Consider the following 26177-nt stretch of genomic DNA (forward strand, 5'->3'; position numbering starts at 1 on the left):
GAACAACCGGACCACAAGAAAAAAGCCAGAGGATATTAAAAAAAAACAAAAAAAAACAACAACAGACGGTTCAAACTTTAAGACTTCAAATGTTATTTGGCAAACAAACTGCAAAATGTAAAAGTTTGTTCATCTTCAATTGAGACACTTCTCGCATATAAGCAAGCAAAGTTTCAGCTCTGAAGTTTTGTCATCATCATCATCATCCAACCTTCATAATGAAGATGGTTCGAGTCCAGTGACTTCATAAACAACCTTCCAAGAGGCAACAAAGTGCTGGTCCTAAACTAGACACATTTTCCCTCAAACTTTATTTGAATAAGCAAAAACCATCAAGAGGTTCCTGCAGATCAAAAGATCAAGCAGCAAAAATCGCTGGCCGTCCCCTCGGCTCAAACACAGGAACGTTTCGTTCACGTCACAGACGCGCTGGCCAAATATTTGCACCAGTCTTTTCTCAGAGTGTTTCGATTCTGCTTCATCAGTGCAATAAACGTCATCATTGACTACTCTCAAACAAGAGAAACAGAAAGAAAAGAGAGATAAAGAGTGTGTGAGTGTATATACTAGAGACAAAAAGAGGTAGTGTGTGAATGCTTGTAGTTACGTATCTGAATGAGTGTGTGAATGTGTTTGAGAGAGAGAGAGAGAGCCGTATTCTCCAGGCCATGTCCATGGTGAAGCAGTCCCAGGATGAAGCCTCAGCCGTGGTAAGAGCTTCAGTGTGAGCGAATCCATCTGAATGAGTGTGTGAATGTGTTTGAGAGAGAGAGACAGAGAGAGAGAGAGAGAGCCGTATTCTCCAGGCCATGTCCATTGTGAAGCAGTTCCAGGATGAAGCCTCAGCCGTGGTAAGAGCTTCAGTGTGAGCGAATCCTCTGCTGTGCGTCAGCTTCAGCTCCAGTGTTCAACATCTTCACGCAGCTGCTCAGAGAGGCTTATCAATGACAGTCACACCTACACACACACACATACACACACAGCGCTCAATACAGTCATTCTACAAAGGCTTTGCTAAATTGATCTAAAATTATTTCAGATATTTATTTATATTAAATTAATTCATATTAACATTTTCACGTTTTTCTCTATCATCTAACATCAACAGTCACAAAAAATTCAAACAGAAATGATTTCTCATGCATTGTTGTAGATTTTGGAACTGACATAGCTTGTCAGAGGCTGATACAGATCAGTGCAAATTGGCCAAATATAAGCTTGGCTGATATTTGGGTCTATCACTATTCATTTACATGCAAAAGTATTGAACATTTGTGACTTTGAACACCAGGTCATTTGTGACACTAAACAACCACTAGATGGAGATCTATTCCACTCTATGCTCTCTTTTGGACTCACCTATCTGTTAATATTTGACCCATTCCATTTAAATACTTTTAATTAAGCACATTATGATTCTGTTCTTATAAAGTAACACAATAAGTTACCAATCATATGAAATTAGTATTAATAAATTAATTTATACTACGGAGGTGGCACAGAAGAACACAAAAGTGGCTTGTAGGTACATTTACAGACATTTAATGAGGCTCAGAGGTGGCATGAGTGCAATTAAATTCATAAATTCATGTGGAGATTAATGTTTTAAATATAAAATTTTGAATACAGAAATATTAAATGATTTAAACACTTTAAAATCACTTCCTTCGTTACCATGGAAATAGAAAGTGAAGTAGAATACATTGCATTGTGGGACATATGGTACATTTGGAAAGCATTGCAGGACATTTAGGTATTTTATTACATAACTGTTTAAAAGTTTGTGGTCAGTAGTTTTTTTTTTTTTAAGATAAGTCTCTTATGCTCAAAAATACAGTAACAAGTCATATTGTGAAATATTACTACAACTAACTGTTACAATTAAAATAACTGTTTTTTTATTTTTATTTGAATATATTTTAAAATGTAATTTATTCCTGTGATGGCGAATCTAAATTTTCAGCATCATCACTCCAGTCTTCAGTGTCACATGATCCTTCAGAAATCATTTTAATTTGCTGATTTGCTACTCAAAATACATTTCTCATGATTATTGATGTTGAAAACAGTTTTGCTGCTTAATTTTTTGTGGAAACCATAATTTCAGGATATATTTTCAGAATTCTTTGATGAATAGAAAGTTCAAAAGAACAGTATTTATATGAAAAAGAAATCTTTAGCAACATTAGAAATGCATTTACTATCATCTTTAATCAACTTAATGCATCCTTGCTGAATAGAAGTATTAATTTCTTTCTTTAAAAACATACCGACTTCAAACTTTTGAACAAACACTGCGTACTGCTCATAGTACACAAAAAGCAAGCAGTAGTTTGCTTCTTTTCCTGACCTGCGTAGCTGCGTCCTGTGCTCATGCAGGTGGGCAGTATGGTCCATTTATCAGTGTTTGGATTGTAGAACTCCGCTGAGGCCAGGTTGCATGAGCCATCATCGCCACCAACCACATATAACAGGTTATTCATGGCACACACGCCTGAAACACAGACAAATTGATTGAAATATACTGTTAATCCAAAAGCATCACAGCTGGAATTTTTTTGTGTCAGCGGACAGACTGATGCATGTTGTGCTGTTCAGCAAGGATTTGACCCACTCACCTGCATTCCTGCGGCACATGTTCATATCAGCCACCTGTTTCCATGTGTTAGTGGCAGGGTCATAAACCTCACAGCTCTTTCTAACCAAGGGCCCGTCGTGCCCACCTACTGCATACAGCAGACCTTTTAACACACCTACACCTGTCCAACACAAACACTTTGTGGTTTACACAGATACAGGTTCATGCCAGCATATGTGAAGGTATGCGTGGGATTGTGTATGAGTGTTACCTGCACCGCTACGGCGGATTCCCATCTCTGCTGTGTAGGACCATTCATTAGTGTTGGGTTTATAGGTAATGTTTCATTATCAATCACAAATTAAAATATATTAAGTACAATTATATGTGTTAAACACAATATTAATAATGTACACCTAAAACAGTTTGGGTTGGTAAGATTTTTTAAAATATATTTTTTAAATGCATTATGCTCACCAAAGATGCATTTATTTGATCAAAAATACAGTAAAACTGTAATATTGTGAAATATTATTACAATTTAAAATAAATGTTTTCTATTTGAATATATTTTCAAATGTAATTTATTCCTGTGATCAAAGTTCTTTAGTTTTTAGTAATTTTCAGCATCATTACTCCAGTCTTCAGTGTCACATGATCCTTCAGAAATCAATCTAATATGCTGATTTGCTGCTCAAGAACCATTTATGATTATAAACAGTTGTGCTGCTTCATATTTTTGTGGAAACCGTGACACATTTTTCTTCAGGATTCTTTGAGAATAGAAAGTTTAAAAGAACAGCATTTATTTTTTTTCAATTATATAATTATCCTTATTATTTAATCACTTATCAATGTAAGCACTAAGCAGAATCAAAACAAAATATGCAAATACACTAATATGGCAATATTCTCATTATTATAGGTATAATGTAATTTTGTACAATACATAATGGGGTCTCTTGTCTGATAAGGTTGAAGACCCCTTGTTTAGGCCCTTTTGTAACTCAGAATTCATCAGTATCAAAAGGCAAACAAAAGCAGAACAGTCATGTACGTCTATTGGCTGTGGCTGCTCATATACAGACGGCGATTGGCTTCTTGGCAGTCACTAACCTCCAACAACGCCGACTCCAACACTGCTGCGCCGCGTGTTCATGGGACTGACGTGGAACCACTCATTGGCCTCAGCGTTATATGCCTCTACAGTAGCTAAACCTGCAAACGAGCATCATCATCATCATCGTAATGGTCACAGATGTGGGAATACAGTATATGTTCATCATCTCAATCTTCATAATAATGGGCACTGTAACCATAACCAGCATAACAGTTATGCACTTCTCCATGTAAACAGTAAACAAATGCTGCTGCAACATCGTGAAAGCATTTCTGATGCAAGATAAATGACTATATTGTGCATGTATTACCTGTGCTGCCATCAAAGCCCCCAACAGCATAAAGCAGTCCGTTGAGGACAGCGGACCCTAGAGTTGACCTCCGGTCCTGCATGCTGCTGACACAACACCACTCATCTTTTACTGGGTCGTACGCGTCCACCGTCCTCACTCGCAACGACCCATTAAAACCTCCGACAGCATACACAACACCACCCATGTACACCACACCTACACATACATAAAACCATTGTGTCTTTCAAACTTACGATATTAAGAATCAAAAATCATCACATTTTTTGCAACAGCTGTTGAGTAAACAAGTACATCTGTATTGGGGCAAGTTGTCACACGCCTTTTAAATGTTATGAACTTACATAATTTATTAACTACAAAACTGGTTCATTAATTATTTTGTATTTCATAATTGATTTCAATTTTTGCTGGAATGTCACGATAGGATGTTTAATATTTAATGGCGGGTTTCACTAGAACAACTTATCCCATATAATGTCACAATATACACTACTGTTTACAAGTTTGAGATTGGTAAGATCTTTTTTTAATGTTGTGAAGGCTGCATTTATTTGATCAAAAATACAGTAAAAACTGTAATACCGTGAAATATTATTACAATTTAAAATTTCCAATTTCTATGTTAATGTATTTTAAAATGTAATTTATTTCTGTGATCAAAGCTGAATTTTCAGCATCATTACTCCAGTCTTCAGTGTCACATGATCCTTCTAATATACTGATTTGCTGCTCAAGAACCATTTCTGATTATTATCAATGTTGGAAACACTTAATATTTTTATATTAAATATCAGGACTCTCTGATCAACAGAAAATTTGTCCTTATGTGTCACTTTTGATCAATTTAATGCATTATTGATGAATAAATGTTTTAATTGCTATTAAAAGCAAATCTCTAAATTTGACCCCAAACTTTCGAATGTCGAAAATTGTGTTCAATGAACTGTATCCTTTTTGCAGGGACAATAAGTAGTCAAGACTTGCAGTATGTGCCTATACAAATTCATGTTTTCTGCATAAAAATATTCATTATGCATAAAAAGTCTGTGGGGTACATATTCTACTTAAGCCTCTTTTGTGATGTAAAGATAATCTAGGGAAACCTAAACTTGAAGTTTCATTTTTATTTTTCACCCACATGCCCAGATTGACCAACATGCCAATCATCTTGCAGTCACGTTTACAGTGACTGAACATCATTTTCAGCACCGGGGTTAATTAAACAGCGCCATGTTTTTAGCAGCATACACATCACGACAGACTCCCCAGCAAATAGCATTTCATGCAGCCCAGAGTCTCCATCATTATTTTCAGTACACAGTTAATCAGTATCACCATGACAACCTTTAGAATCGAAGTAATTACAGTAAGCGGTCAAGTCAGTACTGGAGGGATGAAGTGAAGTTCTGACCTGGAGAGCTGCTGAATGTGAGATCAGGTGAGTCATTCTGGTGTCTGCACTGAATGCCAGTCATTGTCAGTGATAGGAGCGTGCAGCTCACCTGCTCGACACCGTCTGGAGGGCAGTTCTGCCACTTGGAACCATCTCTCCTCCTCGAAATCATAGCACTCCACACTGCGGATGGCTTTAGGAGCCTGTCCCCCCACCACCATCATCACCTTCAACACACACACGGGAAAAAACTCCAAATCAAAAGCCTCTAATACTGGTTCGCAAACCTTTTTTTAAAATGCGGTCTTAATTATTTTGTTCATGCGTTTTAAAACATGTGCCATGTTTTTAGAAACAAATTCTTCGTATTCATGATTTTTTTTTTTTACTATAAAATTTTTAATAAAAGTTTAAATATAATAACTGTAAAAATGTCATGTGTAAACATTGTGAAAAGAATGTAGTATATAAAAATTATAAATTCATAAACTGTATGCACTTTTAGGGGAGCTGTGTAATTTTAGTATTATTTATATGCTATTATACTTTTTTATTAATATTGTTATTAATATATTTAGTAATAATAATAATATTTAGTTTTTTTATTTGAATAAATTTAAATTTTTTTGCACCTTTAACACACAAATGGGAAAAAAACTCTAAATAAAAACCCTCTAGAACACTGGTTCTAAACATTTTTTTAAAATCTAGTTTTAATTATTTTGTTAATGTGTTTTAAAACATGTGCCATGTTTATAGAAACATATTGTTCGCACTCATGAATTTTTAACTATAACATTTTTAATAAAAGTTTAAATATAATAACTCATGTCATAATAATGTCATGTGCAACCATCAAGTAAAACTAATGTAGCATATATAAATTCTTAAATTGCAAACATTATAAATTCATAAACTGTATGCACTTTTGGGGGAGCTGTGTAATTTTAGTATTATTTATATGCTATTATGCTTTTTTATTAATATTGTTATTAATATATTTAGTAATAATAATAATATTTAGTTTTAAAAAATTTTTTGAATAAATTTTTTTTTTGCACCTTTAACACACACATGGGGAAAAAACTCTAAATAAAAACCCTCTAGAACACTGGTTCTAAACATTTTTTTTTAAATCGTTTAAATTTTTTTGTTAATGTGTTTTAAAACATGTGCCATGTTTATAGAAACATATTGTTCGCACTCAAGAATTTTTAACTATAACATTTTTAATAAAAGTTTAAATATAATAACGCCGTCATGTCATAATAATGTCATGTGCAACCATCAAGTAAAATTAATGCAGCATATATAAATTCTTAAATTGCAAACCTTATAAATTCATAAACCATACGACTTTTTTGGGGAGCTGTGTAATTTTAGTATCATTTATATGCTATTATACTTTTTATTAATATTTTGAATTAGTTTTTTGTTTTTTAATATAACAGTTTAATTAATATAACAGTTGCTGAAGAGGTGGATTAAAATAATAAATATTTAGATTTTTAGTTGTTTTGGCTTATTTTAAATAATTTAGGTCCCTGATCCCCTGTTGAGAAACACTGAACTAGAACTTTCACTAGTCTCTTCAGGCAGATTTATTTAATAAAGCTCTGTCAAAGAGATGTGTATAAGCATCTCTATCATTTAGAATATTTATCACTATTTTAACATTTATATGACATTTGTACAAATCATATTGATTTTATGGCATATGATATTAAACTGGTTAAAACCTAATAACATTTCAATTACCAGTCTTAATATGAAACATTTTGACTGAAATCCACAAATGACTAATGGTTGAGCCAAGATGCTCAGATATGACAAGAGTTTGAATCCAGCTTGCGTTATGTACAGAACACATTCCCTGACTTCTGCTCTTCACAGCCAATATCAATGAAGATGTCCACAATTAAAAAAACAAACAAAAAAAGACCACAATCAAGGCTGTCCAGACAAACCTTAGGGTAGCTGACGGGTGTTCTCACTCTGGTGCGGATGGTCTTCATCATGGAGCGCTGCTCGGCCGGCAGCAGGTGGTACTTCATGGCTTCAATTAGGTAGTCTTTACAGGCGCTGCTGTTCTTTACTAAAGTTTCCTCCTCCACCCTCTATGTACACACACATGAAATTAAATTACAATTAAAGAACATCAAAGCACATGTTCACTAACTCGTATGCACGCACATACACACGCACACACACACCTGTACGAGGTATTCTCTGGAAAGAAGGGGTAAGCGAACATGTTCCATCAGATGAGCCATGTGTTCCTGACGCACATCTGTGTCATGTGTGACCCACGCTATGACCGCTTCAAACACCTATAAACACACAGGGAGAACTGATACACGTCTCATCTCTTATACCTGGGATTCAATCACAAATTATCAGCACGAGATACAGGTGTCAACAAGGTTTAAAACATTTTGAGATCTAATAACTACAGTCACATACAGAGGTAGTGTGCATGTGACCACATCGCATTTGTAGCATAAATGCTAATACATCCTGGACAATATCAAAGCCACGCCCACTCATCTATCAATCATCCACTGCAGTGCACTGACAAATGACTAGGCATCCACAATAAAATCATTTTAAAAATCTTGTTTTAAAAAGTTCTTAAAGGGGTCATATAATGCGATTTCATTTTTTCCTTTCTCTTTGGAGTGTTACAAGCTCTTGGTGCATAAAGAAGATCTGTAAATAATGTTCTTTTTAGCAACATCATATGACCCCTTTAAAAAATACTCTTTGTATTCATGTTTGTTTCATGTTTTTCCTTTTTAAACTATAAAATTTTTCAATAAGAGTTTAAATATAATTTTATAAATATATCATTTGAAAAACGTAATGTGGAGTAACTATTTCCTTACACCCTGAATCCATATCTTTTACTAAAAATTCATAAATTTTATGACGTTTTTGGGGAGCAGTGTTAAGAATTATTTATATGCTATTATAGTTCTTATTAATATTTTGAATTAGCTTTTATTTTTAATTTTTCCAGTTTTCATTTTAATTTTAGTTTGCTTTTTAGTAATTTTGATGTTTTTTTTATTCTAGTAATTTATGTGCTTTAGTTATTTTTATTAGCTTTTGTTTTTTTATATTTTTTCCATTTTACTTTTTAAAAATATACTATTTAGGTATAATTTGTTAATTTCTATTATTTTCCATTCAGTTTTAGTTTATATCCAGTTAGTAATTTTAGTGCTCCAACTTAAATTTATTTCAAGTAGTTCCCAATCAAGTATTTAAGCAAACCTAATATTTAGATTTTATTTTATTTCAGCTTTATTTCAGTTAACAGAAATAGTTTCAGTTTTAGGATTAGTTAACGATAATAACTCTGTTGAGGAGTCACATCAAGACATCTTAACCTAAACTAATCTTGCCTTGTATAAAAATATATATAAAAATATAAAAAGGTCATTTATTAAATTATCTGAAACTTTAAAAGAATTATTGTCCTTGACAAACAGTCATTAGAGTCTGCAGGGCTCCTCTGTAGGATTTTATTTCCTTTTATACATTTCTTTTCTGCAGAAATAAGCATTTGGTCAAATTTGAATGCATGCAGTCAAGAAATGAAACGCATTCTCCTCAAAATCTGATCACAGGAGATGTTTCTGAGATGCATGACAGTACAGGGTGAAAACAGCACTTTGTCAAATCACTAGAGACGGATGTTAATACCAGGTGGAACAAGCTAAAACTAATAAAAACACAAAAATATGATATCTTTAGAAGCTGGTGTTGCCATGGCAAAAAAACAAAAATACAACAACAGCATGGTGCCCACGCCTTGCATCTTCCAACTCCTGTTTCCATGACGACCAACAAGCTCTCATCAGCAGCTACAGCTATTCCCATTGTGTTATTGTACCAGCAGTATGTTACCATGGCAACAGAGCTGCTAATGTCTGCATGATAAAATCACCTGTGTGCTGCTATAGTTACAGCAACACAAGCCTCTCATCACGCGTGACGTTACCTTTTCTTCTGATGGAATGGTCAGTTTGTCGCTTGCTATGAGGCTGCACACTTGCTCCATGCCCAGATTGAGAAACTCCTCACTCTGCACGACCTCTGAGAAGTGTTGCTCTGTGAGTGTCAGTGAGTGGGAGAGAGATTGAGACCGTCAAACAGAGTTACCGACACACATCCAATAAGAAACATCACTATTGTGACTATCGTGTGTGTGAATTTCTTGCTTGAGTTTCTCTTTTATGGAAGGACACACACCGGCGTACGTGTTGGCGAGATTGAGCAGCTCCATGCAGGCGTGCAAATCGGCGAAGGCAAGGATACCAAGGCAGTTGGTTGGGTGAAGTTGAGTTATGAGAAACTCGCAGCAGGCCTTTTTAACTTCCTGTAGCTGCAGCAGACCAGCGGCGGGCAAGAGCACCTAAACTCACACAGACACACACACACACACACACACACACACAGAAAGAGAGAAAAGACCTCAAAAGACCCCTTCAAGAAATTTGTCTGCTGTATTTTTCCTTGTCCTGGCAAGAATTTTACATGCATTAAGGTAATTTTTCTAAATGGTGCTAAACTGTTTAAAACATCAAACAAATTTTTTTTAAATGTTAAACAATTTTTTTTTAAATTATTAGTTCAATAACCATTTTTTCACATTGAACATCCTGTTTCACTCAAAAATACATACGTTTACATACATAAAATGGTTTGCAAATGTCATTTTTTGACTTTAAGGAAGCTGTTTTTAACCCTCTGGTGTTGTTTGGTCATTTTGGACAGAAAGTTTGTTTTGGTTTGGTATTGTCTTTTTTTTCTCACTTCATTAGAATGCTACAAATCTTGGTTTTGGCACTTGCTAAGTGAACACACACACACACACACACACACACACACAAAACTATGGACAGGATTCGAAAAGGTTAAATGGTCCTGAAAAAAATGGTCACACTTGTATTGTTTGCGGTCAAAAGTGAATTTCATCTAGTAGAAACATTTGGTGCTCAACCTCACATTTGGAACACAACTTGTTTAGATTTATGGCTTTGATTTTCTTGCTGTTTTAGAGTAGAATGTGTTTTGGAAACTAGATTTTCATATAAAATTTTAAAATAACATTTTTGTGCATTTTTCATAATAATAAATTGAAACTTCTATAACTTGTTTTTTAGTTTCACTTTTGCAACTTTTTTCACTTCAGCAATAATCTGCCTAGTGTTTTCTTTAAAAAGAGACCAAACTTAAGTCTGTGCTCCAAAGCATTCAAGATTTGCGACAGTTTAAACTGGAAATTTCATTTTCAGGTCTATGCTCTAAAAGTGGTTAACAGATCATAACTATGTCATAAGTATTATTTAGTACCATAAAATCCCCTAGAAACACAAAATATTAAATGAAAAACATTATCAAACTAAAATATAGCACACTCTTTTAATAAAATAAAAAAGGTCATTTTTGAACGCCACCTAAACAACACCATAGGGTTAAGCATCTCACGTAACTAAATGTTGCATCAAGTTAAAAGTAGACCAAGTTGCATTTCATCTGGTAGTCAACTAGTCCTGGGTCATTCTTACTGTTAAGCCTTGCATCAAAGTTTGAATTTCAATCCATTCCTAAAAACAATTCGGCCTCATTTTAACACCCTCCGTCTAGTCAACTGTGCAGACACAGACACCCACCCACACAACACACACACGCACGCATGCACACTTCCTGGATGTGATTTTCTGTGCTCTCAGAGTAATACCAAAGAACATAACATAAAAAGAGTACAGATTCAGTCAACTGTGTTTTTAGGCCATGCTTTCATAGCATGCAAAAACTAAACATGGTGCTCCAGTCCCCCACACACGCGGTTACCTGCACATTCTCCTCTGTTACTTGGATCTCAGCAGTGTAAACATAGTCGATCAGCATTTCCAGAGTCCAGCCGTCAATCTCTTTGATTCGAACCTTCTTCTGACGGCTCTCAGTCATCTCTCCTACAATCACAAATATTCACAAAATATTCCTTTTGAATGTTTTTTTTTTTTGCTTAATACTATATATATATATATATAATAAAAACATATTTTGCACATAACATTAAATACAGTACATTTAAGCACAACTAAATGTACAGTACAATAGCAATAAATGCAGTAATAACTAAGTTAACTTAAAAGTTAATAGTAATGTCTGGGGTGCTGGAGGCAGGAGTACGATTCCCAGATTGCACCATCTAATGTATAAATAATCCAAATAGCTGTTTACTGCATTATTTGGACTGGTGTTGTGCTAGTGGCTCCAAAAACGTAATGCATGTTAGCGCTAACTCCATCTCTACCCTCAAATACCCGTCACAGTCATAGTGATCTGTATGCTACATGTTGAAGAGAAACGCAGAGTACATCAAATTTGCTGCCTAGCTTTTATCTCTGTGTCATTATTTTCGAGAGACTTTGCATCTTTAGCTCCAAAGATTATTGTTAGCGGAGTAAATATTACATGAATTAAAAGTGAAACAATCACTGTATGAAAAATGTATTTATAAGCCTCAACAGATAACATCGGGCAGTGACTCATTTCAATTCCTCATCATGAGATCAAAGATTTTCGTATTTGGCTTTTTTTTTAATTTTTTTTTAAAATACACATCCAAACATAAGAAACGTGTGTGAGACATTTTTTTTATTCCCAGACTATTCCCATATTCCAGCAGCAGATGGCCGGCCCTAATGTGACCCTCCGCTGTTGTGAATGTGTGTGTGTTAGTGTGTGCTCACCTGTAAACATAGCGTGGAAGTATGGACACCCCGCAGCTAAGACGACTCGATGAGCAGCTATCTCCACATCCTCCGCAATGATGGTGACATCACACAACACACTCTGACTGCAGAGAGAGGAAAGATTTCATACACACTGATCACTTCTCACACACAGCGGTCACACAAAGGATTTGAACAAAATATCTGAATGGCACTGAATTAGACATTACAAACATCAAACCTAGCAGCATCTGCAAATACAGGAAGTAAGACCTCAGACCTAACTTCACTTCTTTTGAGCAGTTTTGCAATAGTTTTAAAGCAACTGGTGTAATGATGATTTTAGTGGATGTATGAAGTCAGTTCTCCTCACACAGATGTCCTAGCAAGTGTAATTCATCACATTAACTGCTTATGGTCATTTTTAACAATATAAGTGTCTAAATACATTTTTTCTTAAATGATGTTTTCAACATAAGATCAGCATGTTTGTAAGGCAATTTTTTTTTTTATTCCTAGACTATTACTATATTCCAGCAGCTCTGACTGGATGACCAGCCTAATGAGTGACCTTTAACTGGTTTGTCTTTATTTCGACCAATATATCTATTGCTTTATATTTTGAAACCCAAAACACTTCATATTTCTGAAATGTTTAGCTTGAAAAGTTTGAGGTCGATTTTTGAAAACAGAAATATTGTAAAAAAAACAACCTCTTACCATTTTAATATATTAATAAATTATAATAATACAATTTTATATATTCCTGTGCTAAAAGCTGCATTTCCAGCATCATTACTCTTCAGTCTTCAGTGTCACATGATCCTTCAGAAATCATTCTAATATGCTGATTTGCTGCTCAATAAACATTTCTGATTATTATCAATGTTGAAAACAGTTGCTGCTTCATATTTTGTGGAAACTGTGATACATTTTTTCAGGATTCTTTGATAAATAGAAAGTTTTGAAATAGAATGTCTGTGGCAACTGTATTAATATAACTGTGTTACAGCAACAAATAACATTTTAATACACTCACTGCAAAAGCCCAGTCATAATTCACTCAAGTTAAAAAAAAATTCTGACTTTGTTTTCTCATCCTCATGTCATTCCGAAATTGTGTGACTTACTTTTTTTTCCTGTAGATCACCAAATGGGATAGTAGGCAGACTAGTTAACCTCAGTCACCACTCACTTTCATTGCATCTTTGTTTTGTTTTTTAATACAATAAAAGTGAATACTGGCAGAGTGAGCTGTCATTCTGCCAACATCTTCCACAGATGAACGTAATGACAGAATTTTTATTTTTAGGTTAACTATCCATTTAAGAGCACACACATAAAAAGCAGTGTTATTAAGAGGCACTGCATGATTTCTACCAGTATCTCTCTCACACACACACACACACCTGCGGAGCTCGTTCATGATCCTGAAGGCTTTCCTCATGTGACGTGGATTGATGGTGACCGCACTCTGTTTCTCACACACATCCTCCTTCAGCTCCACAGCTTTATGGTGGCAAAGCTTAGTGCATCTAAAACACACACACACACACATGTTGGTATTGGTGGTTTATGGGGACTCTCCATAGGCGTAATAGTTTTTATACTGTACACACTGTATTTTCTATCGCTCTACACCAACCCTACACCTAAACCTACCCCTCACTGAAAACTGTGTGCATTTTTAGATTTTCAAAAAAAACACCATTTAGTACGTGGACCAGGAAGTGTCCTCATAAACCACATTCATATCGATATACATGTGTCATACCCATGTCATTATACAAATTTGTGTCCTCAGAAACCACACAAACCGGTGCAGTACCATTACACAAGAAGTGACCATATGGCAATTATCAATTCCTAAACATGTGACATAAAGAGTGTTGGAGGTGTGTGGCCAAAGACAGAATTATGTCATGTGATCTTATGGCTGAACAGATTTACTTTGTATTGACATTACAGTAGTGTGAACGTATGTCAGGTCTCTCTCTCTCTCTCTCTCTCTCTCTCACTCACACATACACACACAGCTCTTACAGTGGATGTATCTCCATAGCGCTGGTTCTGTTCACATCAGTCTGCGTCTCTTCATCTCTGGTCGGGCTCTGTCGTTTAAATCCCCGCTGTGTCCCGTCCACCGAGCCGAGCCGAACCGGGCTGGACCGAGTCCTGGCGTGCGGGTCCAGCTCCGCTAATGAAAATAAAAAAGACAGTCGGCCTCAGAAACTCTGTCAGTGTGACTGACGTGCCCGAATAATGAGCGACAGACGGCTCCGTTGTGTGGGTGAAGACAGGACACATCCAGAGACTGAGACGCTACAGCTGAGCTCACACACAAAAACAAGAGTGAAGCGAAGACTAACACTCTCCTTCGGCGAAACACAAAAACACGCGCGTCCCTACAGCGCCCCCTACTGCTGGAAGACCGAATGACAGGCTGCCGAGAGACGGCAACGTGCATCTCCGAGTCAAACAATGTCTTAAAGAGGACATCCTGTTCTAATTCTTTTATATGATTCATTATTATTTTTATACATTGGGATCAGTAAGATGTGTTTATTGGTTTTGAAAGAAGTCTATTATGCTCAGCAAGCCTGCATTTAATCAAAACTACAGTGATATTTAGAGATACAGTAATAACAGAAATATTGTGAGATTTTATTATATATTAAAATAACTGTTTTCTATTTTATGCATTTTAAAATGTAATATATTCCTGTGATGGAAAGCCGAATTTTCAGCATCATTACTCCAGTCTTCAGTGTCCTTCAGAAATCATTCTAATATGCGGATTTGCTGCTCAAGAAACATTTCTGATTATTATTAATGTTGAAAACAGTTACTGCTTAATATTTTTGTGGAAACCATGTTTTATTTTTTTTTCATGAATCTTTGATGTAAAAAATACAAAAGAACAGCATTTATTTGAAATAGTTTAATTAAAAAATGTCTGACACCTATATTGTATTAAAAGAAAGTTATTCACAAAAAAAAAAAAAAGTCAATAGCTTTATCAGTGTCCCACCCTCAAACCATACACTTTAAAAAAAAAAATTGGGCAAGATGGGCAAATGGTCAGTTTTTACTTTTGTGAATATTTCTCAGTATTTTTGAAAATTAATTTCTGCATAGGGACATACCTTAAAGTCCTGATTACAACAACAACAACAACAACAAAAAACTATTAAACATTTCACTGTTATTGCAAAAAATTGTTCATTAAACGTGCGACGTCACCAATTATAGGCCATTAAATTTCAATTACCATGCATAAAATGTCCCCACTAACTGACAGGTTTCATTGAAACAAGTTTCCTGAGGCTCAACACTTATCTCTGTAAATGGCAGAGAAGAATCTGATCACAGATCACACTCGTTTGTCAATCAGAAAACATGGAGGAGGCTCTCTGCCAATGGCTTGAATGTTGGGCGGGGTTACCTGTTCATCAGAATAACGTCAAATGTCAAAAGTTCATCTGAGATGCAACATTAAAGCATCAAAAGTAACAAAGAAGGAGATACGAGATTTCATTGCTACAGTGTTTATTTTTCCTCAGTCATTTGTAGCTGAATTGCATCCAATAAACAGAATAGGTCTCTGAAATATTTAACAAAATATAACCAATATTTACAATAGCTGTATTAAAAATACAAAAGTAGTTACAGACTTTGCCAGGTGTCTTTGTAAAAGACGTAGAAATACATGTGATTCTTCTAGATTTGGCTGGGTAGAAACACAGGAGCTACAAGGGATACATCTGAACTATCACAAACGCACGACAATCTAAGCAAAATATACTGTTGTAACTATTTACTGATCATCTATGTAACAACTATAATTTATATATTCTTGACTACAATCTCTAGCTTCTGAAAACCTGTGCAACAATTCATGATTTGTGCCATGCACTTGGATAGTTGGAGACAATGGTACGGACAGATAAAATTAAATAAAAATACAAAACATAAAATCTTTTCAAACTGAAACTTGTGAGCACATCTGGAAAGTTTTAGGAACACGATCAGATAAGAAAAGGCATGTTACAACGATCATATACTCTTGAGTAACAAACACTGATATCAGCACAGAGAAGACGTCTGAGACCATTGAGGTTGGTGAGAGGCGGCTGCTCAGTCTTTTCTTTCTGTCTTCAAGTGTCCGAAGAGAACATCTCTCTTTCTGTGATTGATTTCAGCACTCCCCCTCTCTCTCACACACACACACACACACACACACACACACACACGGTTTCTGTAACACGTGACATACTTATTAAAAATTCAAATGGAATAATACTGTTTTCTATGGTTTTGTAACACTGATATTGCATCATGTGCAACACCTCGCATCACTCTACGCTTAAAATGTTTTTATTATGCAATAGTCTATTTGTTCCTTCTTTTCTTTGTTTTGCAGAACTTGTTAAAAGTGCCAACATTTTCTCTGCTCCTCTCCTCTTTCACAGTGATCTCCACGAAGACCCAAATGCGTTGCTGTAGTTCAGTCCATGACCACGTTTACATATCAACTCTCATATGGATGTTACGAAGAGATACGAAGTGTCTCTTATTAAACTGCAGATATTTGCTCGTTTTCTGTAGAGAAAAAAGACAAAAAAGAGCTTGACTTATTTCCAGAAAATAATAAAAATACATTTTAAGAGATGGATTGATATGGAGTTATTATAGCTAAACTAAAACTGAAACTTAAATTAAAACCATAAAAAAACAAAACAATTGTCATTACAATTGAAATAAAATAAAATTTAACTTAAAAATTATTTCTTTCGCCAAGCCAACATTTTAATTGAGTTTAACCTGATGTACTAAAATAAATAAAATCTATAATAACTGAAAATTAAAATTGATAAAAACCATATAGACATACATAAAAAAAACGATAAAAATGACAAAAACGCACAACAAAATTACTAAAACTTTAATATTAAAATGAAAACGTAAAAAACATAAAAATAAAAAGGATTCAAAATATTAATAAAAACTTTAATAGTATCTCAGAGATACTAAAATAACACTGCTCATGAACAATACAGATTATTTTCATATTTCATTCTACAATTATCAGTGCAGAATTGCTTTTTAATTGTTTTTCCTGTTTATCACAATTATAACAATAAAATCACAATATAAATAAGCAGATATTTGCTCGTTTTCTGTAGAGAAAAAAGACAAAAAAGAGCTTGACTTATTTCCAGAAAATAATAAAAATACATTTTAAGAGATGGATTGATATGGAGTTATTATAGCTAAACTAAAACTGAAACTTAAATTAAAACCATAAAAAAACAAAACAATTGTCATTACAATTGAAATAAAATAAAATTTAACTTAAAAATTATTTTTCTTTCGCCAAGCCAACATTTTAATTGAGTTTAACCTGATGTACTAAAATAAATAAAATCTATAATAACTGAAATTAAAATTGATAAAATCTATATAGACATACATAAAAAAAACTATAAAAATGACAAAAACGCACAACAAAATTACTAAAACTTTAATATTAAAATGAAAACGTAAAAAACATAAAAATAAAAAGGATTCAAAATATTAATAAAAACTTTAATAGTATCTCAGAGATACTAAAATAACACGGCTCATGAACAATACAGATTATTTTCATATTTCATTCTACAATTATCAGTGCAGAATTGCTTTTTAATTGTTTTTCCTGTTTATCACAATTATAACAATAAAATCACAATATAAATAAGCACATTTTTTATTCTATGCAAAATTTTAGGCGGTGTAATTGTAAATCTACACATTTCTTTCTTGGCTTTTATTTAATAAGTTGAATGATTATCCAAACAATAAATGAAATATTTACTGCCATACCAGCATCTATATACAAATAGTAATAACACAGAAGTAATGAAACAACAATTGACAACCAACTCACATCAATATAACAAACATTACATATGATTTTTAAATAAATGAATGTATATTGGTAAAAGTATCAGTGTCAAATAGATTATTGGTCTTTCTCTAGCAGATTTTAACAATACAAGTTAGTCCTGGTCTTTCTATTTGATTTTTTTTTTACTAATATTTTTATAGTGATTACTTCATAATGACTTAAGCTGGAAAAATGACTCTTTGTTATTGTCTTCTTGCATTATTGACAAACTATTTTCCTGTTTGACACTGTAAAGCTGCTTTGACACAATCAGTATTGTATAAAGCGCTATATAAATAAAGGTGACTTCATCAAATACTCACCATCCGGTTGTGGTCGTCGTGGTGACTGGCAGTAGTTGTATGCTGGCAACCTACTGGATGGGTGTGGTGGAGGAGGATCACATGACCTTTTAAGGAATCGAGATCTCTGCAGAGCCGCTGTGTAGTCTGGTGGGCGTCGCCCATGCGCATGACTGTGGCTGTCTGCCTCAGCCAATGACAGCGCAGTATAACCAGGTGGTGTGGGCGGCGGCTCTCTAAAACGTCCCTCTCTCTGACTCGCAGCGTTCTTGTTTGCGTTTGGAGTCTCGTCTTTTCCACCTCTGCGTTTTATCGTTCCCGTGTCTCCTTCCAATTCATCGCCCCAGTAGCCAGTAGGTGTGGTCATGTGACTACGTCCCATCCCTTCTGACGGCGTCTCCCAGCTGCGGTTGTCATAATAACCCACACGCTGTGGAATGCTCTGGATGTTGTCATGGGAACCACTGGAGCAGGAAGTCCAGCTGCCACGGCCGCTGTCTGCTGCGTCCAGTGATGAACGGTCACACTGATCCTGAGTCAAGGAGTAGGACCTGAGAGAAAGAAACATAGAAAGACTTTAGAAATAAGGTACGAGACTAATTGTATTGACTGATCAACATTCATAATTAATATTATAACATAACTTGTATACATCTATGTATATAAAAGCCCTTACCCCAGGCTTATCTGGTCAGGTTCAGCTCTGCGTGTGCTGAGCGGGTTTGCAAGCGTATGGGGTTGATCAACCATGATGAGGTCAGAGGAGGAGGAGCTTAACAAACTCAACTGATCCGATGCGTCACTCACCACTAACTGTGGGCCTATGAGAAAAACAAGCATAAATAACCAAACAATTAAATACTTCTGAAAATGTCTTACTCTTTAGAAATGTGAATCGGAGTTCATCTGATTCACAATTAATTGGTTTCCGATTTCAAAAATTCTATTCAACACATTTGAAAAAACACAAATGTATTAAAACATGCACTTCTTGCAAATTAAAACATCACTCATTACAAAAACTCTATTAGAAATATGTATCTATAAGTGCACATTGCATAATAAAGTACAATTAGATAACTTACTAAATAATGCAATATTCAATGTGATACGATAATCATAAGTAAATCAATTAAAATGAAAACGTATTCAAAAACTGAAAATTATATTATAGATGCTCCAAACAGAATTTAACAATTTCATGTCAACCTGATCAGCTGATACTGTTTTCTAAAGCTTGTATAATTAGCGGTGTCATAACTTAGTATAATATTTAAATATTATATGCTACGTTAACAAAAACTTGATTGAAATTTTTTTTATTTCATAGCATTTTAAAACAGATAATGCAGTTACCTTAAAACAGTAAACAGAAACAGCAATCACTGCATCAAAAACTCGAATTATGACAATATTATTACATACAGATTTCAATACTGAATTGCACTTTATTTCGCAGTATGTGCACTAACAGTGTAACAACAGTGTATTTAAACAAGAAACGACTGAGTAAAATAAGGACTAATACTTGGACTAATATTGGTTAATGTTAGGTTACATTCAAGATTAGTTAATATTTGCTACAGTAAAAACATAGTACAAACATGCAGAAACAGAGTTCTTCAACTGATTCAATACACATGATCAGTAGATACCTTTTCTAGGTGTGCTGTGAGGTGAGGTGCGTGGAGAGGAGAGCAGAGATGAAGCACTTGACTGGCTGTCCTCAGGCGGCTTTCTCTGTCTGTCCCGCCCCTCTTCTGAGAGAGACAAAATCTTATGGAGAGACTGAGGAGACTGGGCACCTACAGACACAAAAACCTTATCTCACTACAGTACAAACAAGACTTACGAGTCACCAGCAGAGGGAGCTCTAATGATACCAGAACTCAGATCATTCGGCTAGGTATAGCTCTTACCAAATGGTGGTAACTCTTTGCCAAGTGATTTCTTGCGACCATGATTTCCATTCGTTTGCTGTGGAGTGGTGCTTCTTTGACCGACAGGAGATACATCCACTCGTCTCCTCTCGCCTGAGTTCTTCAGCACTGAAATCACAAGCACACACACATTCAACTATAACAGGCCCATTATATGTAACAAAATTAAGTTTTGGATATCTATTTATGAAACATAAAGCTATTTATTTGTACTTGCATGTTCTTTCAATTTTAGATCACTCGTATAAGAACCTAGTCGTAGTCTTTAAAATGCTATTTATCACATTTAGGTGTTTATACTATATTACTTATTGTTTATATATATATTTTATTTTTCATTTATAGCCTAAATAGCCAAAACACATGCAATATTATATTAATAATAATAATACAATGTAACAAAATTTTGTTTAACTTTTTGATGGTTCTTCTGTAATTCTGTGGAGCTCATTTTTATTGTTACATTTAGTCATTTAGCAGACGCTTTTATCCAAAGCGACTTACAAATGAGGACAATAAAAGCAGTCAAAACTAACAAAAGAGCAACAATATATAAGTGCAAATGACAAGTCTCGGTTAGCCTAACGCAGTACACGTAGCAAGGTGTATATATATATATAGGGTCAAATAAAGGTGGAACATATTATTGTTGTACTATTTATTTTCATGTAGCATCGATATTTTGGTAAATATTTAGGTCAGGTAAATTTGTAGAACTTCTATCATTAATTATGAAACAATGGTTTAGTACAGATACGTTTCTGTACTATTTTTACATATATATATATAATATTTGTGACCCTGGACCACAAAACCAGCCATAAGGGTCAATTTTTCGAAATTAAGATTTATACATCACCTAAAAGCTGAATAAATAAGCTTTCCATTGATGTATGGTTTGTTAGGATAGGATAATATTTGGCCGAGATACAACTTTTGAATATTTGACTATCTGGAATCTGAGGGTGCAAAAAAATCTAAATACTGAGGAATATAATATTTAGTTATCCAAATGAAGTTCTTAGCAATGCATATTACTAATCAAAAATTACGTTTTTATATATTTACAGTAGGAAATTTACAAAATATCTTCATGGAACATGATCTTTACTTAATATCCTAATGATTTTTGGCTTAAAAGAAAAATCAATAATTTTGACCCATTCAATGTATTTTTGGCTATTGCTACAAATATACCCCAGCGACTTAAGACTGGGTTTGTGGTCCAGGGTCACATTTTGCAAGGATGGGAGCATTCTAGAAGTTTCTGTAACATTCTGGAATATTCTAGTGCTTTCTGGAACGTTCCAGAACATTGGACCACTCACTTTTGCTAACTGTTTATGTCAAACTGTTGTTGTTAGCTCAGTATTATGTATTACATGTACCATGTAATTTTTATGCATGAGCAACAACAGATAAGCTTGTGTATTCAGCATGTCAAACTTCACAAAGAAACATTAAAAATAAAATTTCAAAAGACTTTCATAAAAAAGCTAAACTTTTATTTTTTTTGCATAAACTTTTACTGTTGCATTGATTCCTTGAGAAATCTCAAGAAGGCAACTGTGAACATAAAAAGACAACTAGCCATTGATAATCAATTACTTTTGATCTTATCACAATAATCAATGAAAATAAAAAGGCAAGGTGATAGTTTTCTATAAATGTGTGTGTGACTCACTGGAGCTGTTGGCAGGCTCACACTGCAAAGAGAGTTTGTGGAGCTTGTCCTCATCGCTCTCGTGTGTGTGCGTGTCCAGGTACTGCCGCACGCGTCTGCTCATCATCTCCACCTCATACAGCTTCTTAGCACTGAGAAAAGAGCTCCGCCTCCCCTTCCTCTTCCCGCCCATCGTTCCGATGTCAGAGAGAGAAGAGCTGCTCACCTGACTTAGAGACCTACGCACATCAGAACAAAAGACACGGTGAACGCTAAAGGCATCGGGTCATTATTGACCACGTTAGCAAGACAACTAGATAAAATCAGAATTATGCTGGGGAATTAACATGGCCATTTTTAACATGCAGAAAGAAAGGAACTGAGATGAGTGACTATTTGAGACATCTACAGGATAATGAAATATCTACATGTCTACATGTAATCAGGTACTCATTCTGCAACTAAGCAGTCAGCTATTAAAATAACCAATCAAATGATTTTCTTTTGCACTAAACAACCAGTACTAACAGTAAATAAAAACTAAAACTGAACTATTAAAAAAAAAAAAAAAAAAAACTTGCAACCACTGTGCTGGCAGAAGGTTGTTGATATTCATATTTTTTGAATACCTCCTTTTATATATATAATTAGATTATACATGCATTAAAAAATTTTTTTTGATGTTTTCATTAATGCATATTTTATTTATTTTTGAAGAAAAGCATTTTAAACTGGTATTGATAATGTAATGTGTAAATAAAACAAAAAAATAATTAAATGTACATTTTAGGGTACTCCACTACAATATTCCTACTTCAGTAAAAACACATTTATACAACCATATAAATCATTGTAGAAAACATTCATAACAAAAATTCATGCCTTTTTAGAGGATGACAATGAGAATTTAGGAGAAGGAAGTCAAAGATGTGATTTCACATACGCAGTGCAACTAAAACAACTTCGACTACCAAAGGAAGTGTTAGTGTGGTTTAGTATATGACAGCAACAACAAAAAAAAAGACAGTTAACAGAAAAAGTGAAAGAGAGAAAGACAGTAGCAGTCCCACTTACCCAAGACTTCTCCACTTTTTCTTCCTAAAAGAGAGAGCCATGAATAGCCAAAGAACAAGAAAATTAAGAGATTGAGTAAGAAGAGACAAAAAGACACTAGTGCTTAGACAGTGAAGCCCACAGAGCAAAGGATCAAAAACAAGAAGTCCAGGAAGACACCAAGCACACAAATGACTGTGATCAGAAACTCATCAGCAATGGATATACGCCACACTGTGCAAGAGACTAGCTTGGTTTCAGTTCAATAAAGAAAACGCATTATGTATGTATATTTAGGCTTTATGTCGAGTCACACTAATTGTGTGGCATGCACTTGCCCGTGTAGTGCATTTCGAATCGGCCACTAATAAGGTTGCATTTCCTGTGCAGGTAGTGACGCAGCTCAGCAAGTTTTGAAAAACAGCTTGTGTGACTGTGTAATTATGCTTTTATCTCAAGGTTTTATTGATGTTGTGTGTTCGTGTGTATGAAATATCATTGCTGAATAAGTTTACACTTTGTGAGTGTACCTCGTCTTAAAAAGCAATGCAGGGTCCATGGTGATGGAAGCCATTCGAACCACGTGTCGGATCTCTCGCGCAATCATCCTCAACTTCTCAAAATTGACCAGACCGTCCACCTTGGATTTGTTCCCTATAAACATATGTTTAACAGATTCATATTTCATTTTCAAACCAAATTCAAAGTTATGAGGCAACAGGAACAGAGAAAGGTGTAAGTCACCCTCGTGGAGGAAAGTGAGGTCTTTCTTAATGACAGGAAACAGAGGGATGACCGGCGGCTGCAGGTTGTGTTTGTTGAGGAGGTTGCGGTATTTGGCCATGTTGCGAGAAGGGTCGAAAACGTCTTGTAATTCTGCCAAAAGCTTCTCATATTTTCCAGGCAACCGTTCCCATGTGGATCGCAACCGAGAGACAGGTGCTAGATTGAACCCACTGCAAAAGATACACAGATACACTTAGGAGACCATATAGAGAAGAGAAGATGACAATTCCAAGCATTAGCAGGAACAAACTTGACGGATTTATGCAAGAAACAAAAGCACATTGACATGTTTGTATGGTGAGAAGCACACATTTAAGAAGATCGCATCCCTATATTGTATCAGGTTTTTTATTATTATTAGACATAACTGATTCAATTCAAGTTTAGACAGTGCTGTTCTTCCATCAGTTTTCTGAAAATGAAGAATTAACTAATAATTTATAATAATTTTATATAATGCATAACAAATGTATCATTATACAGTAACATTAACAATAAATAAATATTTATAAATAATGCAATTATATAATCACAATAATAGTAAAAAATAAAAAAATAAAAAATAATTTTCACAACAATTATTATTATCATCAACAATATTATTATTATTATTATTGGTGTGTAAACTGTCTTGACAATGTCAACTAAAGCCCCAGCAATAATAATACATCCAAACAATATGATTGGCATCACAACACTACTTGGCATCATACCATGAAACAAATTTTTATAATAAATAAATATTTATAAATAATTAATAATGATTTAATATTATTACTTTAATATGAATATATTTCTTAAATAATTTAATATTAATATTTTTAATTTTCCACATCAACAACAATAACATATTATAAAACATTTATTATTATTATTATTGTGTAAACGGCCTTGGCAATGTAAACTGAAGCCCCAGCAATAACGATGCATCCAAACAACATGATTGGCATCGCAACACTACTTGGTGTTATACTGTGAAACATAATAAAGGAATCATGATAACACTAACAGACACATAAACTCTACCTGATTATGGCAAACATAGAGTTGAAGTTCTTGCAGTCACGGCAGTGAAGGGCAATCTTTATAAAGTGCTTGATGATCTTCACTCTTTTGGCCAGGTTGGTTTCCTGTACTATCTCTGTGGCGACCCAGAAGGTCTCCTGGTTTACAAGATCCTCAAAGTTGCGCAGGTTGGTGGGAGGCTCTTGTGGGTGGAGCTTGAAGAGGTCAGTGATGTAATCCGTCGGTTCAATGCCGGAGAAGAGCAGATAGTTGCGTGCTGACAGCTGATTGGCTATCTCCATGGAGCTCAAGGACAACAAAGGGACCACAGACTCCCGCTGCATCTCCTGGGCCTCCACATCTGAACACAGCGCCTCGGTCTCCATGTTGCTCTTCAGATAGTACCTGACAAAGCAGCAGAAAACCAGCCATCACATATAAAATGAAGTCGCAAAATTGCCAATTTAACTTCTTAAATTCAGCTCAAGACCAAACCTGGCACTCAGCTGTATCCTGTCGGCCAGTTTAGAGAGCTGATCAGGTAGCCGTCTCTGTTTGATAACTCCCTCATGTGTGACTGACACCTCACAGAGCGAATAGGCTTCAGGACTTGCAGTCAAGCCAAACTCTCGCATCGCCTGATTGGCTGCCTCTCTTGCTGTGGTGTCCCTATTGATCAGGAAGTAACGACTTTGTTGGTCTGCCTTGAAAACACGCAGCACCTGGTCTTGCAATTCTGTGGATGAAAAGACAAACAAACCATAAAATAACTAGATATAAGTAGTATGTAAACCTCAATCAGAACTAGGATCCAAACATTCCTGCATAGCACAGATTACATGCAACTTCTAGAACTATATTAGGTAAATGAACGAGGTAGATGTCGTTGAGGTAGATTCAAACATTAAAATGAAAACAAAGAGACGAAAGGAACCCTAATAACAAAGACAAAGAGGTTAACCGGAGGTCCAGATCAAGCAGAAGTCAAAGGAGGCGTCTTGGCACTAATGAAAATAAAATATGTACAAACATCTAAAGCTGTACAGTTGTAGAGTGAAGTACAGGTGACATGGAGACAAAGCAACTTCTGCAGAAGACTAAACACTGAGTTTTATTGGAAAGTAGAGCTTTCAAAAGTACAGGTTCTTCAATACAAAAAAAAAAAAATTCCAGTCCTTCAGCAGATTAAATTCGGCAGAAAATTTAAGGTTATCATTATTTATGTTTTACATGTCAAGTTAATTTTATTTGTATAGCACTTTTTTTTTCAAAATGCATTGTTTCAAAGCAGGTTGTTTTTGACAAATTGTGATGTTACAACATATACATACATATATATATATATA

The 26177-nt window shown here is 34.8% G+C and overlaps 2 protein-coding genes across 5 annotated transcripts in view; both read right to left on the reverse strand.

Annotated features, from left to right (window-relative positions):
- Positions 1-880: 880 nt before the first annotated feature.
- On the reverse strand, positions 881-14551 carry LOC107750425 (kelch-like protein 2). Its single transcript, XM_016565789.1, has 14 exons — positions 14197-14551; positions 13563-13688; positions 12172-12278; positions 11267-11388; positions 9662-9824; positions 9411-9520; positions 7618-7734; positions 7372-7521; positions 5514-5631; positions 4009-4206; positions 3695-3796; positions 2619-2741; positions 2351-2494; positions 881-957 (listed from the first exon to the last, which is right to left on the reverse strand). Exons 1-14 carry the CDS (start codon positions 14211-14213, stop codon positions 929-931), a joined length of 1626 nt encoding a protein of 541 aa, XP_016421275.1. The 5' UTR covers positions 14214-14551; the 3' UTR covers positions 881-928.
- Positions 14552-15806: 1255 nt separating this feature from the next.
- The window catches only part of LOC107750423 (rap guanine nucleotide exchange factor 2-like), a 38087-nt gene continuing 27716 nt past the window's right edge, over positions 15807-26177 (reverse strand). For 3 of the 4 annotated variants that reach the window (XM_016565786.1, XM_016565785.1, XM_016565788.1), the window contains 11 exons: positions 25327-25567; positions 24853-25236; positions 23785-23996; positions 23571-23694; positions 23062-23085; positions 22009-22226; positions 20304-20432; positions 20040-20189; positions 19061-19205; positions 18406-18935; positions 15807-16755 (listed from right to left, as the gene is read on the reverse strand). In XM_016565786.1, coding sequence (XP_016421272.1) covers positions 16730-16755; positions 18406-18935; positions 19061-19205; positions 20040-20189; positions 20304-20432; positions 22009-22226; positions 23062-23085; positions 23571-23694; positions 23785-23996; positions 24853-25236; positions 25327-25567 — 2183 coding nt within the window. In that variant the 3' untranslated portion in view covers positions 15807-16729. The remainder of the gene's footprint in view (positions 16756-18405; positions 18936-19060; positions 19206-20039; positions 20190-20303; positions 20433-22008; positions 22227-23061; positions 23086-23570; positions 23695-23784; positions 23997-24852; positions 25237-25326; positions 25568-26177) is intronic. The other variant, XM_016565787.1, reaches the window with a different exon arrangement.

The sequence above is a fragment of the Sinocyclocheilus rhinocerous genome, unplaced genomic scaffold, assembly GCF_001515625.1.
Source record: "Sinocyclocheilus rhinocerous isolate Xijiao unplaced genomic scaffold, SAMN03320098_v1.1 scaffold1, whole genome shotgun sequence".
In the NCBI taxonomy this organism is placed as follows: domain Eukaryota; kingdom Metazoa; phylum Chordata; class Actinopteri; order Cypriniformes; family Cyprinidae; genus Sinocyclocheilus; species Sinocyclocheilus rhinocerous.